General features: G+C 43.7%; 1 protein-coding gene across 1 annotated transcript in view; it reads left to right on the top strand.

Annotated features, from left to right (window-relative positions):
* LOC113803991 (histone-lysine N-methyltransferase trr) overlaps positions 1-9,921 on the top strand; it is a gene marked incomplete at its 5' end in the record, with an annotated part of 12,278 nt that extends 2,357 nt beyond the window's left edge. Inside the window, 5 exon segments of the mRNA XM_027354813.2 lie at positions 1-5,229; positions 5,400-5,995; positions 6,125-6,227; positions 6,535-6,744; positions 6,945-9,921. The exon segment at positions 1-5,229 is cut by the window's left edge and continues 1,340 nt beyond it. Coding sequence (XP_027210614.1) covers positions 1-5,229; positions 5,400-5,995; positions 6,125-6,227; positions 6,535-6,744; positions 6,945-7,034 — 6,228 coding nt within the window.
* Positions 9,922-16,093: the final 6,172 nt, after the last annotated feature.

Raw genomic sequence — 16,093 nt, forward strand, 5'->3', positions numbered from 1 at the left:
AGTGACATGGGTGGTGCCAGTGGAAGCAACAGCCAAGTTAACAGTCCTCACCCATCTGTGCCAACACCTACCAGTGATGCAGTGCCCTCACCTGTTCCTTCATCAACGCCTTCAATGGTTCAAGGGGGTCAGAGAGTGGGAGGAGGAGGAGGAAATGCCAACAATCCTAATAATCCTGCACCATGTCCTCCATACATGAGACGATTTGGTTACTTCAAGTTGGGTCTAAGAGGTGGTGGTTTTGTGAAGAGTCGCTGGGGACATTTTAAGCTCGGCCTCAAGGGTGGAATGCCTCATGGTGATGTAGAAAACAATGTTGTGCAAGCTACCTCTAATAGCGGACTGTCAACTACATTACCAACTACCACTACCACCATTGCACATACTTCTTCGGAGCCTTCCACAGTCAGAGCTGCAAGTACTCCTGTAGCCTCGCTAAAGAACGAACCTGAGGGTGATGAAGGGCAGGAAGGTCTTGCGCATGTTCTAAGTGAGAGTGGACCAATCAAAGGACCAATTGTTCGGATGCCAATGATAGGAGGAGGAGGGCAGAGGGTAAGCCAGTCAGCCTATGTGTCGGCAGGCTCATCCGTAACCATGACACCCCAGTTAAGTGCAAATGCTAACAAGGTTTTAGTTCCTGAACCTTTGAAGTCAGAAATTCCACCTTCCAGTCGGCACCAGGCAGTCATTGGGATTCCAGGTGGGGGTGCCATCTTCTCACAGAACAATATGTATCCAACTCACACAGTGGCCCCAGGCATCCGATTGCCAACTGCCGTGTCAACAGTCAACTACCCTTCAACGCTACCAAACCAAAACCAAGTGTCTGCCACGAGCACACTAGCTAGTGTATTAAGCTCATCCAGTGGCAGTAGTAGCTCTGCAATTAACAGTAGTCTTGTCCCTCCCCCCATTATGTCTGTCACCTCATCAGCAGAAACTTTACCAAGCTTAAATATTCAAAGCACAAGTCAGCCTTCAGATGATGTACAAACATTGAGCAATGTGGTGAGCATAAATAACCAGGTGAGTGGTATAACCAGTGGCCTGACAAACTATGCCAGTACAGCAAATGTACCTCTCAACTCCTCAGCAACAACTAACACGACTCCATCTCTCAGTCGACCACTGGTGAGTGTTCCAGTCCAACAGATTGGAATCCAGCAGCGGCCCATGTTGCAGACTTTAACAACAACAGTAGCTACCCCACAGGTCAGAACACTCCCATCTATTGGTAACCTACAGGCGGGGACACGTCAGTTTAAAACCTTGATAAGAGCCTCTGTTGGCCAGCATCCAGGTGTTATACAAACAGGTCAAGATCAGGCAGGTAACCAGATTGTTACTCAACAGCAAGTGCTTCAGCACACATTACCTCAGCAGGCTGGTGCCCCACCAACTTTAGGTCAGCAAACTTGGGTCCAGACTTCTGGTGGGCCTATTCCTCATAGTGGGGTTGTTGTACAAGGTGGAGTGCCACAGACAGTGGGCGTACGTATGGTCCAGCAGCCGATGATGGTTCAACAAACACTTGTGCGCAGTGGCAACATGATGGTCCGACCTGGAACAACAGGTCAAGGGGGAGTGAGAATGATGATGATTCATGGAGTGCAGCCTGTGCGCACACCTTCACCACCAGTAAACAGACCAGCTATGATGCCCCCACCTGCTGCCAAATCACCAGCAGGGCATTCTGCTAGTCCAATTCCTCGTGTATCTCCAGCACCCTCTCCTTTATCAAACCACCCATCTCCACACTCTCCTCAAGTGAAAGGGCAGTCTCCTCTCATGAGTTCTCCAGCCCCTAGTCCTCATGGGCCACATACGAATGTGGCTGTGGGAATGATTAAAAGAGAGCCAGATGATGAGCACACCAATGTCGTATTACCACCCCATCATACTATAGCAGGATCTGTTACGCAGCAGCAAGCTGGTACTGTACACATGACAATCAGTGGAGTTCAGCCACACACTACTGCAAATGTCCATGTTGTTAATCCACAGCATGCATCTACAATTGCAGGAACAATAAAGACTGAAGGTGTGAGTGAGGGAATGAACAAAGACTCCTCAAATGCATTACTGAAGCAGCTACTAGAGAATACAGGTTGTGCTAACTCCATGTCACAGCCTTCTTCAAGTCCCCTAGTTCTGTTCAGGTCCCCTCAAGGAACTGTACCAGTTCCTTCATCTAATCTGACCCACATTGCTTCACAGATACCAAACCCGACACCCATTGTGGTGTCACGTAGTAGTGTACCAGCCACACTTCCTGCCTCTCATCCGACAGTGTTGCAGGCTACTACTTCAGCAACCATGGTACCTCAGAATGCAACTGTACAACAACCACAACAGCAGCATACTGTGGCATCAGGTTCCTTACCACAGCAGCTAGGACCTAACCCACAAATGATTCAAAGGTCTGTTGTGGTTTCATCAGGCCCACATCCACCACAGGGGCCAGTCACCCACACTGTTGTCATGGGACAGCAGCACCAGCTGATTGCACACTCAGATGGGCATGGTAACCTTACTCACACTGTGGCTCGTCCTGGTGTGCCCTACACAGGCCAGCATCATGTCGTGGACCCTCATAATGCTGGTCCTCAGCCATCTAGTCAACACATAGGTGTGCGTCAAGTCACCACTCACCACCTCAGTCATCCAGGCATGAATTCATCGGCAGGGCACCATGTCATTCAGGGTCAGCCCCCACACCAGACTGTGACTGTCAGCCACCCAAACCATCCAATGGGTCACCCTCTCCCTCACTCCAATCCACAAATGGTTGTCCATCCTGGTATGAGGCCCACACATCCTGGTCAACATCCTATGGTTAATGCACATGCACCTGGGACTCATATTGTTACTGGACAGCGACCTCCTTTAGCCACTGCAGTATTAAACGCTACTCCAACACCAGCAAGTTTGGCTGACAGAGTCAACAGTAATCCAGCCCTTAAAACTGAAATGCGAGTCATGATTCCGGAGACTGTCTTGGGGACTGGTGCCAGCACGGGTGAGCACACACCAGAGATGACTACACCAAACGAAGGTTCCGACTCACTGGACCATGAGGAGAAGAAAGCCCGGAAGAGGTCACAGCAAGCCAGGAGGAAGAGCCAGAGCAAAGACACCAAAGTCCAGCCAGCAAAGCGAGCTAGACAAGGCTCAAGAGTAGAGGAGGACTATGATGCTTACATTGAGAATGTAATGCAGCAGCTGAGAGGCATGCCACCTCTCACCATAATGGAGCCAGAAGTGCCAAAGAATTTTAACCTCTGTCCCATGTTTGGCAGTGGAGATCTGAGCAAGCTTGGTAGAAGAGATTATAACCATCGGCAAGGATTGCTAGAGGGTAAAGAGGGCCATCTCACTGTTAAAAATATCACTGATTATTATAGTACACAGCCATTTGGGGATAAACCACCAATGGTCACACCAGCTAAGACAAATCCTACACAGAGAGGATTTTATATCCATGAATTTACACCACCAAAGATTGGCCTTCCCTTAGATGAATATCAGGAAGGGGAAACAGTTGTTGCTAGTTCCAATAGACCCACACCAGCACAAACTCCAACCCGAGATGCTGATTCCCCTGACACAGTATTAAGTTCTTCGTCACCAGAATGTATTCTTCCAGAGTCACCTCTTCCATTCAAAGGTCTGAGACTTGTTGACATGGATGAAGATCACCAGGATGATCAGCGTGATCGCTCTCTCTCCCCTGCCATCCCTCTTCTGGTACCCACTCCAATCAGACCAGGCCAACTGCCATTCATGCCGCAAATCAAGGATGGCAAGGATGTACCAGAGTTAGATAAGGAGAACATTGGCAGTCTAGCTAGTATCACTATGAAGAGCCGGCTAGGCCAATCTCCAGCTTTGCCTCTGAAAGATATGGGGAATGTGAGTGTCACACTAACGCTGTCCTCACAGGCTGGAGAAGATGTGTCTGGTATTCTGCGATCTTTAGCAAATCTCTTAAACATTCCTCCTCCATCGTCATATCAGATGGCAGATCGCATTGAACCCCCCAAACTACCAAGGGTTTACCGACACAAACACCCGAAGGATGGGGTAGAGCAACTTGTTGATATCCAGAGCATCTTGAATGGTCAGGCCAGATTTTGTAGACATTGTGATGTGATTATATTGAAAGACATTCTGTGTAAGAAAGTCTCAGAACTTCCTTTCCTAAATAAGAGCGATTACGAAAGCGTGGATGAAGTGACATTCTGTTCTCAGCAATGTTATATCCAGTTTGCTGTTTCTCATCGTGTTGTGGTTGAAGATAGAGGCAAATTAGAAGGAAGTAGCAGGTTTGCTAAGGTGAAAGATTCTTGTGGAGATAATACCAAAGACCCTTCCATTTTATCTGATGATGCACTGCTTGATTGGTCAAAGGAGGAGGGCATGGATGAAGTTTTGAAGGTGCCACAGCTGGAAGACTCATTACATTCTCGACCAAACAAGCACAAACTGGAAGAGGACCAGGAACAGTACCCGAGGCAGGCTGATGGAAAGCGGTTCCGTGGACACAAGTACAAATGCTGGACACCAAATGCACTGACCCTTCCAGAGAAATATGAAAAGCCCACACCCAAGGAGATGACAGATCTGTTGTTTAGAATGGGGATCACATACAGAAAACCAAGGCTCAAAGATGATTCTCGGAAGTGCACGCTATGTGGTCTGTATGGTGATTATGTAGCTGACGGTCCTTCTAGACTCTTGAATTTTGATGTTGACAAGTGGGTGCATTTGAATTGTGCTCTCTGGGCAGATGAGGTTTATGAGACCATGAATGGGGCTTTAATGAATGTAGAAGCATCTCTGAAGAAGGTGGCAAATTATGTATGTGAACATTGCGAGCAGGCGGGAGCATCTGTGAAGTGCTTTAAAGTTCGCTGCAGTAAAGTTTATCACCTGAATTGTGCAGTGAAGGAGGGTTGTACCTTCTACAAGAACAAAACTGTATTTTGTCAAGAGCATATTAACAAAGGAGAAAAAGACAATGAGCTGTCAACTTTGGCTGTGTTTCGGCGAGTGTTCATAGACCGAGATGACAACAGACAAGTCGCCTCTGTGATGCACCACGCAGATCTAAGTTATGTCCTGCGCATTGGCTCTCTAATCCTAATAGCCATCGGCCAGCTGTTCCCTCACCAGCTGCAGGCATTCCATACACCATATTGCATCTACCCTGTGGGCTATCAAGTTGTAAGTATCATAAGATATAATTTCCATATCATTTTGTTTTCTTTTGTGTTTGCTTGTTCATATGCTTAGATGCTAATTTTTGTAGGTGTAGGTTCTGTTTATTAATTTTTTAATCTTTTCATATGTTCAAAGTGTATGAAATCAACTTTTCCCCCCTCTATTATTTCCAGATTCGTTACTACTGGAGTATGAGGCGTCTCCATAAAAGGTGTGCATATGAATGTTCCATCCATGACAACAGTGGCCAGCCAGAGTTCAGAATAACAGTGAAAGAAGAAGGCTATGATGACCACACTTTCATCAGCTGTTCTCCAAAGGGGGTGTGGAACAAAGTGCTGGAACCTCTTGCAGAATTAAGGCAAAAGGCTGATGTGGTGAGACTCTTCCCTCAGTATATCAACGGCGAAGACCTCTTTGGTCTCACTGAGCCAGCCATTGTCAGGATTCTAGAATCTCTACCAGGTATCGACACTTTGGCAGACTACAATTTCAAGTATGGTCGCAATCCATTGTTTGAGCTTCCTCTGGCTGTGAATCCAACTGGCTGTGCTCGGTCAGAGCCCTTCAACAAAATGCACCTCAAACGGTACCATGGAATGAGAACAAGTGTTGGGTCAGTCCGTAGCAGCAGCAATTGCAGGAACGCCGCAAGTGTGGCCAACCTGACTATGACCTTTGACCCCTACAGCAAGCTTCATGTCCACTCCAGGTCGTCACAGTATAAAAGAATGAAAAATGAGTGGAGAAGTGTTGTGTACCTGGCCAGGTGAGTCGGAGAACTTTTGTTGGGTCACAGATAATGGATTGGAAGTCATGGCAGTTATTTTCATAATTTGAACCAGTTGTCTGTCTCTCCAAAACTGGAACCAGATCTAAATAATTTTGTGTTTTGCAGATCAAAGATCCAGGGCCTTGGGCTGTATGCTGCACGAGATATTGAAAAGAACACCATGATCATTGAATACATTGGAGAGATCATTAGATCAGAGTTGGCAGAGGTGAGACAAGGAAAGCTTTTTATATGGCTTGAGATTTTAAAGGAGCAATTTACCTGGTTCATATATATCTAATTTTGAAAAAACTTTTATGCAAATTCCAATAGTTTTCATTAACAGACATTAGTTGGAGTGAATGTATTGAAGATGCTTGGTATGATTTATATCCCAGAAATACTTTTCTGGCAGTGGTTCAGTAGCTAGTAAATTTTATAACTTGTGAATTATCCAGTGGAAAAGTAATCAATACTTAAGAAAAATCTGACATAAGGAGTTAATGTATATTCCTGTCTCCCTTCCTCCCCTTCAGGTGAGAGAGAAGCGCTATGAGGCCCAGAACCGTGGTATCTACATGTTCCGGTTGGATGATCAGAGGGTGGTGGATGCGACAGTGACGGGTGGCCTGGCTCGCTATGTGAACCACTCCTGTGGTCCCAATTGCTACACAGAGACCATCGAGGTGGAGAGAGACCTCAAGATTCTCATCATCTCCAATAGGAAAATTCTCAGAGGGGAAGAGGTATGCTTTGATTGATGATAACACTTTATAGGTGTTGTATTGATGTACATTGGGTGGTGGTGTGTGGATGGGTTATATATTTCTTTATTGTGTAAGAATTTTGTCTGCTTTGGACTGTATATCCTTTTATGTAGGTGCTGTTTTTGTATCTGACACATTTTTAAACAACTGGCCCTCAACAACCCTCTGAATCTCCACAGCTTGCGTATGACTACAAGTTTGACGAGGAGGAAGACCACAAGATCCCATGTCTGTGCGGCGCTGAGAACTGTCGGAAGTGGATGAATTAAGCAAGGAAGGAGTCAGTACAACTAAATAATTACAGTTACGTCCATTGAGTTTGAAGAACTCCTCCAGAAAACAGAACAAAGTAAACAAATAAACAAAACAAAACAAAAAACAGTATAAAAAACAATTTTTTTGGTATTAGGAAATATTTAAAAAAGTATAACAAAAAAGAAAAAAAATAAACATACAACTTCTAAAAGTAGAATGTGCCTTGATACTTGGATACTGTACCTATTTCTACCAGGAGTGTAGACAGGGGAGGTCAACGAGATGGCTGTCTTGTGTTTGTAAAGTGCGAGATAGCTGCATTCAAGGTATGACTCATATGGCCAACAGTCGTAATGTGAATTGTAAGTTAATATAAAAGATTATATTTATATATACATATATCTATGTAGTCGTGTGTGAGGATCCCCAGAGTTTCTGTAAATGTTTTGTGCAAATCTTTTCTCTTAAGCAAAACTGTGTGTTAAGCCTAAATAAAAAAGAACGAAAAAAAAAGAAGCTTGCTTTGACAGGCTTTGGAAATCTTCGGTGGACTTTAGAAGAAGGAAAGTGACCAAATCTTGAATGTTACTTGCGACAGCAGTGAGGTAATTCAGAATAAATTAAACAATATTAATACAGCTAATGCGGTAAGCTTAAGCCCCATCCCCCCTTCTCCCGTACATACGTGTGTGTCAGGACCCTAGAAGAGCCAAGTGCCTTGCGCTAGGAAAGCAGCTTTCCAAGTCAGGGATTGGATTTAAACTAATTCGCGGCTGAAGTGCAATTTTTATTGTCCGAAAGGAAATGTGATTATATAGGGCTTGTGGTGGAAATTGGACCAGCCTTCCGTTCCTGTGGCTGGCAGACCTTGTGGGAATGCTCCTTTGAGCATTTGGTGTGGTCCTTTTTTTTCCCCCCTTCTTTTTTATCTTGGCCTGCTTATCAGAAGCCATCACGGGAGGACGATGATGATGATGATGAAGACAACACTGAACGGAATTGTGGACCAGTTTTTTCCAGTAAGCCAACTTAGTAATCATTTGTATGTGAGAATGACATTGATTAATGCATCTATTTTCACAAGAATTTCAGGATCTTTTTTGACTCTGCTTTTCTCTCATTTTTCTTGTCTGTTTTTTTCTCTTTTTTTTTTATCATATTTTGTACTTGTTAACTCCCTTTATTTTTTTCCTTTTCTTCTTTCTTCTTTAATTAATATATATATATCCTTCCTCGACCTTTGTAATCTACTACTTGTTCATAGATGTGCTGTTGAAAAAAAAAAAGCATTTAAAAACAGAAAAAAATTTGTAATGATGATGATAAGAAAGAAGAAAGCTAGGAACAGAAGGGACTTAACAGGTTGTGGGAGGCCAGGGAAGATGCAAGCCCACCAGTGAGCCCTTGTGTCTGGCCCAGTCTGGCCTCCCTCCCTCTCCAATCTCGAGCTCTGTTGTGTTTCCGGACGCAGGTGTTGAGCAGCCACCCGCTCCCTTGGGGGGCGGGGGAGCAACGCGCAAGAGTAATGGTAACCTTTTGTGTATATTGGACTGTGCAGGATGTCCTCATAAAGAGTTTTTATATATATAGGGTCTACAACTTAGGGCTTTGTGGCTGATCAGTGGCCAGTAGATGCAAAGGGGTGGGAAGGAACTCCTTGGGGAGGACGTGTCTGACCGTGATAATAGCGAAGAGTTTTACGATTATAATTTTTTGCCTCTTCATTTTGAAAGTGCGTTTATTTTTCGATTTTCATCGAATGCCACCAATCTGTAGTACAGGTTATAGTGATTTGATTTTTAAAAAATTGTCATTGTAATTTTATCATTATTTCATCACCTTATTTTTATTTGTATTTTTATACAGATATTTTTTTCTCGTATGTTTGTATCTTCCAAAATCGTCAAGGAATTCTCTTCAATCTCTTATCTTTTCTCTAAATCCTGTGACTGGTTTTGTAAGTATCACCTTTATACTCTTAGTTCCCGTTTGACTAAGAAGCCTTTTCTTATCCCTTGCTTTTGCATTTTCTTATCCAGAGTACAGATGGACAAGCCTTGCCAAAGCACTGAAGACAAATTTTTTTTCCCCTCCCCCTCCATCATAATCTTAAGTTGTTGTCTGTATGTTTTTAATGTAATTTATAATAATTTCACTTTTTTATAAATCCTAATTAGATTATTAAGGATTTTTAGATGTATTGAATACTATACATGGCATTGTTTATAGATACCCCCCTCCGGTAAGATGTAAGGCTCGTATCCAATATGGCCTCCATATATTGCCTGTTATCCCTGTGAATCTAGAGTAAGTCAGCTGGTGGATTGGTGGATCCAAGAGATGTGTACAGAAGGCACCGTAAGTCATGCTGTCTAGCATTTCCCCCATAGGCTTGTACTGTACAGGATAGATATTGTAGGATAGGCTGGAAGTTAATTCCTTGCTTCAAGGTTTACCACACTGATAAATATACCGTATCACAAATAGACTGATGAATGTTAAATTATGATTTTTTCTTTCTTTCTCCCCTTTTTGTATTTATTGTTTTTCTATCTATAATATTTGTTTATATATATATATATATACACACACTGCATGATATTTTGATACAGTGCATTTCTTGGCCGCCAGCCACGCCTCCAGTCCCCAGACTCTCCCACCTTAACACGAACGTACGATGTCAGATATTAAGTATTATGCCTGTCCTCGTGAATTATGTATTTTATCTTAAAAGATTTGTATAATATAAGTAACCCAAGCATTCTCATATGTTTGATGTGTACTGTCAGGGGCCATTTGTGGTCTGTGGATGTATACTCCTGTTTGTGTGGATTTCTGATGATGAACAATGTCAATATGTAAATAAGTTGTTGAATACAGTCAATAAAACATTTTCATGTATATACAACATTTTTTACTGTCCTCTTATAAAAAAATAACAGAAAAAGAATATGTATAATGCTCTTAAGTGATAATTTTAGTGATTTTTTTTATTTATTATTATTTTTTTTAATGAAATCATTAGATTACTTTTTGTTTGATTAAATTTGAAGTTGTGAGTTATCTTTATAGCTAAACAGTATTACAAGTGCCTAAGAATTTATTGATTCTGAGAAAAAAGAACACATTAGGACGATGCACATGATAAGAACAATTTATTTATGTGGCTTAAATCAATAGAACAAGCCAGCCCTTGGATTGCCCTACATTTGCTAGTATGTGATGCATCATTCACATACTTTCTCCTTACCTCTCTTTCTTTCTTTCTCTTTCACAAACTCTCTCTTCTCTTTATCTCTTTTTCCCATTCTCTTCTTTTCTTATTTTTTTCTCTCCTTTCTCTCTCTCTCTTGCTTTCTCTCTCTCATTCTTGCTTTCTCTCTCTCTCTCTCTTTTTTTATATACCAGGGAATTTATGTTATTCCCTTTATCTATCAGGTTAAAGAAGTGTCGCTATAACATCTTTTATTCTAAAACCTGTCAGAATTTCCGTAAGAACTTTTATGATAGAATTCTATTTACAAAACATTTGAAAGTCTGGATAGAACATGTAAATGGAATATCATTGTCGCTGTTTATATCATTCCACAAATTTACATATCTACAAATAAAATGTCTCTGGAAATGAGACGTGCTCGCCGTGGGCGGGCTGAGGGCAGCTGGGTTCTGCTGCGTTGCCCTTGTCAGACGGGCGCTTCGTCGTGGCTGCTGTTTGAGTGGCGCCAGATGAGGGACGTTTAAGTGCTGGGCCTTGTACAGGACCGTAAGTCCTGCTACATCTCTCCGACGCTGAAGATCGTCAACATTTATGTCAGCTTCATTGGAAATTCTACCGATGAGTGTGACAGCTCTGTCTTGAATTTTGTCCAGGAGACTGAGATGCGTTTGAGCTGCTCCGTTCCATGCCCGTTCCATATCTCTCTCTCTCTCTCTCTCTCTCTCTCTCTCTCTCCCTCTCTCTCTCTCTCTCTCTCTCTCTATCTCTCTCTCTCTCTCTCTCTCTCTCTCTCTCTCTCTCTCTCTCTCTCTCTCTCTCTCTCTCTCTCTCTCTCTCTCTCTCTCTCTCTCTCTCTCTCTCTCTCTCAAAAAAAAAAATATATATATATATATAATAATAATAACAATAATAATAGCATTAACATGGATCTGCATGCTTGCCGATCTGACCCTAGGTGACTTTGCATCAGGTGTTAAGGCTGAAGCTAAAGATAATAAAATAAATAAAATAGCAGTAAGAAGAAGGTATACCAGATAAAAAAGTAATAGTAATAACAACAACCATGATCAAAATCATTATAATGATAATTATAACAATGATGATGATGACAATGAAATGGAATACCTACTCAGTTGCCGATCTTGACCCCTGGTGACCTTGTTAGGGATAAAGCTAAGAATACTAAAATTGCTGCATAGAGGAGGTATCATGAGGATAATGTGATGATAATATTAATGTTAACAGTAATAGTAATAAAGTTAATAATACTCATGAGAATAACAACAATAGTAATAGTAACGCTACCAACGGCAATAATATTGATAACAATAACTATTATGATAATGATGATAATGAATTTGGACATAGGTAAAGAGAACAACATCCTTAGGATGGTTCTATATTGCAGCCAGTTAATCATGCATGCAAGCGAAAACGAGAGAGAGAGAGAGAGAGAGAGAGAGAGAGAGAGAGAGAGAGAGAGAGAGAGAGAAAGAGAGAAAGAGAGAAAGAGAGAAAGAGAGAAAGAGAGAAAGAAGAGAAAGAAAGAGAAAGAAGAAGAAAGAGAAAGAGAAAGAGAAAGAGAAAGAAAGAAAAGAGAAAGAGAGAGAGAGAGAGAGAGAGGGAGAGAGAGAGAGAGAGAGAGAGAGAGAGAGAGAGAGAGAGAGAGAGAGAGAGAGAGAGAGAGAGAGAGAGAGAGAGAGAGAGAGAGAGAGAAAGAGAAAGAGAAAGAGAGGAGAGAGAGAAATATATAGTTACCCATCATTTTATCTTAACATTTTCTTTCAACGCTCGAGAACTTTACTATACGTCTGGCAAGCCTGCAGAAAACCTTGGGAAGAATGCATGCACTATCATCCTCTTCAGGTTTTAATGTTCACAGTGTATTATTCTGAACAAGAGAAGTGCACTGGAAAGAATAGCATCCCTGGAATGATAATTAAGCGGAAGCACCTCTCAAATGGCACGCGCGAATGCCCAAAAATGAAATGAAACTCACACGTGGATACTGACAGCTGACATGCACAGTATGAAACGCGTATGATTCCTGAAGAAGCGGTTAACACCCACGTACACTCTTCGTTGCTGCTTTATCTAAGCAGCAGAGTTTGTCATAGTAGAGGTTGTCATTTCGGTGGAGTTAGGACGTTTCTTAAGCAAACGGAGAGGAGAGCTAACGAAGTGATTGTGGATACTGAGAGAAGGAAAAAAGGGAAAAACATAATGCAAAATCTGGTTTTAAAATGTTAGATGTTCGACATGTTCATTTTTTTTAAATGAACATATATTATGACTGATACATAGATAGTGTGACTGATAAGTGCAGATCAGCAAGAAACAACACAATCACCACTAACTTTTCAGGTAAGTGGACAGCAAAGACGTCTATATCTATTTGTATATATACACATTTAATGCTCGTAACTACCTACCTACCTACCTACCTACCTACCTACCTACCTACCTACCTACCTACCTACCTACCCACCTACCTACCTACCCACCTACCTACCCACCTACCTACCCACCTACCTACCTACCCACCTACCCACCTACCTACCTACCCACCTACCCACCTACGCACCTACCTAGCTACCTACCTACCTACGTACCTACCTAGCTACCCACCCACCTACCTACCCACCTACCTACCCACCTACCTATCCACCCTACCTACCTACCCACACTACCCACCTACCTACCTACCCACCTACCCACCTACCCCACCTACCTACCTACCTACCTACCTACCTACACCTACCTACCTGCACCTACCTACCTACCTACCTACCTACCTACCCTACCTATCTACCTACACCTCCCTACCTACCTACCTACCTACCTACCCACCTACCCACCTACCTACCCACCTACCTACCCACCTACCTACCTACCTACCTACCTACCCTACCTACCTAACCACCCACCAACCTACCTTCCGCCCAACCCACCTACCTAGCTCCCTATGTACATCCTGTCCTTCCTAGTTATCTACCTACCTACCCTCCGTCCTTTCTTCCTACCTATCTACCTACCTACTTCCTACCTATCTATCCTCCTATCTACCTACCTTAGTTATTCTGCTAACCATCGAACAAGCACACTAAAAAACTAACCAACGCTACCCTCCCTCCCTCCCTCCCTCCCTCCCTCTCTCTCTCTCTCTCTCTCTCTCTCTCTCTCTCTCTCTCTCTCTCTCTCTCTCTCTCTCTCTCTCTCTCTCTCTCTCTCTCTCTCCCTCTCTCTCCTCCTCTCTCTCTCTCTCTCTCTCCTCCTCTCTCTCTCTCTCTCTCTCTCTCTCTCTCTCTCTCTCTCTCTCTCTCTCTCTCTCTCTCTCTCTCTCTCTCTCTCTCTCTCTCTCTCTCCCTCTCTCCCCCTCTCTCCCCCTCTCCCCTCTCCTCTCTCCTCTTTTCTCACTCTCTCTCTCTCTCTCTCTCTCTCTCTCTCTCTCTCTCTCTCTCTCTCTCTCTCTCTCTCTCTCTCTCTCTCTCTCTCTCTCTCTCCTCTCTCTCTCTCTCTCTCCTCTCTCCTCTCTCCCTCTCTCTCCCTCCCTCCTCCTCCTCCCTGTCTCTCTCTCTCTCTCTCTCTCTCTCTCTCTCTCTCTCTCTCTCTCTCTCTCTCTCTCTCTCTCTCTCTCTCTCTCTCTCTCTCTCTCTCTCTCTCTCTCTCCTCTCCCCTCTCTCTATCTATCTATCTATCTAAAAGGTATAGATCTATATTAATACAGGTGGACAGAATAACATACTAATATAGCTTCACTCTTTATTCTTAAAAGTTTCACACAAGTAGAAACCTACTCTCGCCTCGCCCTCGAAACGTCATTTGATTTGCCTCGAGGGTGACCCATCATCGGACCCGATCTGCAGGTCATCTCTTTCTCGCGTTCTTGACCTTGATCATCCTCGTGTTGCTCCTCCTTGCCGGCCTCTTGTTCCTGGTCCTCGGAGCATTCATCCGTCCACACGTCCTTGAAGGTCTCGCCTAGGTCCTCCTCGACTTCGGATCGTCCAGACTTCCTCATAGTCCTCGTCCAGGTGTTACTCGACGGCGTATTCGTCCACACGTCCTCACAGATGTCATCCGGGGTCGTTAACGGCTTCGTGCTCGTCCAGGCGTCCTCGTGACCTGCGCCTGGGTCTTCGGGCGTCGGGAAAGGGGCGTCCTCTCCGGCATTTTAGAGCGGCTGATACCTGCGCTGTTGAGCTCTTGGTGTTTGACTGGATCTACGGGCGTTCAGGCAGGCGGCGCCCTTCCACTTCTTCCTGGGCGGCTTAATACCTGCACTAACGCCCTCTGGTCCTCAGGCCTATGGCGATCTTCCGGCGACGTCCTACCCATGGCATTCCAAGGCGACCGTGTCTGTAGCTGGGCCTCCTTCGGTGCCGTGTCGGATATCCACGGTCCATGTAATGTTTTATCGAACCAGATCATACACAGAAAAGCTAAGATAGGAAGAGAAAAAGAAAGCAACAGCGAGTGGGGATGTGGTTTTATCTGCTGGTATTTGATATAAATTACCACACAGAAGAACAATACTCAAGATGAGGCAGAATGAAAGACAGAAGCAGCTACGAGTAATGTTGTCATCTTCATAGATTTTCTTGCACGTGTGAATGATGGCTTACTTAGATAAAATTGCCCAGGCCATACTCCTAATCTGCTATTCAAATATAAGCTTTGAATCAAAGGTGCTAAGAGCTTCAGGTTATCCACTGAAGTGATTAAGACTCCATTAATCAGCAGACTTTGATGTTGCGGCAACTGCGTCATAATTGCATGTAATGTTGTAACTCCTTCACCTTACAGCTGCAGGCAAAGGAAGACACATCGTATGTTTCACAGCTTGGCATTGACTCTATTCATAAGGAGGGGTTTCAGTACCTTTTGCACGACGTGAATGATTGAGTGAGTGTGTGTAAGTGTGAGCGTGAAGAGCTTGAAGTGAGAGCGAGCTCACTCAAAAAAGGAATCACCAACACAAATATTAACGTTCATTTTAACAATTGTTGTAAGTATTAGCGGTATTACTTCAAAATTATTTCAACTACCACATTGAATTTAACATTGACATGAAATTTTTTTTGCAGGCTTCTGCAATGCAAAGCTTGTCAGTTCAGAAATGTATGACACGATCCCCAATTATATTTGGTTTTAATTACAAATTCGCTTCAAAATCTGATAGACTGAAGTACGTAATTATACCTTTACTTATGCATGGTCAGACCACGTTAGACTTCCTCTACGGGTGGCGTTTTTCTTTTACCCGAATTACCGAACGAAATGAATCGAGCTGAACGAGACGAGAAAATCTATAGTTACCGACTCTACAATCTGTGATGGGGCCTCGTGACAGTGTAACTGACGCTCCTCAATTACAGTTTTGTGTGACATAAAGTCTCAGGCTCGATTTGGACCCTATCAACGATCGCAGGTATGTTGGGGGGCTACAGGACCGCGGGAGCTGCAACGCCACAACTGGCCGAACGTGGGAGTGGCAGAGGGTGCATCAGCCATTGGCAAGGAGGAGGGGCGCGACGCGGATCTCTCTGACCCGAAGTCGAGCTGCTTGTCACTGATGCGATGGTGTTCATCAAGGAAGCTGGTCAGTTTTTTTTAAAGCGTCTCTGACCCGAAGTCGAGCTGCTTGTTGTCACTGATGCGATGGTGTTCATCAAGGAAGCTGGGTGAATTTTTTTCAGAAAGCAGAAATATCTCATGAACCAGCTAGCCAAGATGGGCAAGAAGATATCATGTGGAATATCCAATTCATGGGAGATGTCTCGCTCATGCATTGCCACGACATTCGCATTGCTCCACAGGTTTGGCCATGTCTTCTGTGCCATACGTGCTTGGACC

The sequence above is a fragment of the Penaeus vannamei genome, chromosome 13, assembly GCF_042767895.1.
Source record: "Penaeus vannamei isolate JL-2024 chromosome 13, ASM4276789v1, whole genome shotgun sequence".
Classification (NCBI taxonomy): Eukaryota; Metazoa; Arthropoda; class Malacostraca; order Decapoda; family Penaeidae; genus Penaeus; species Penaeus vannamei.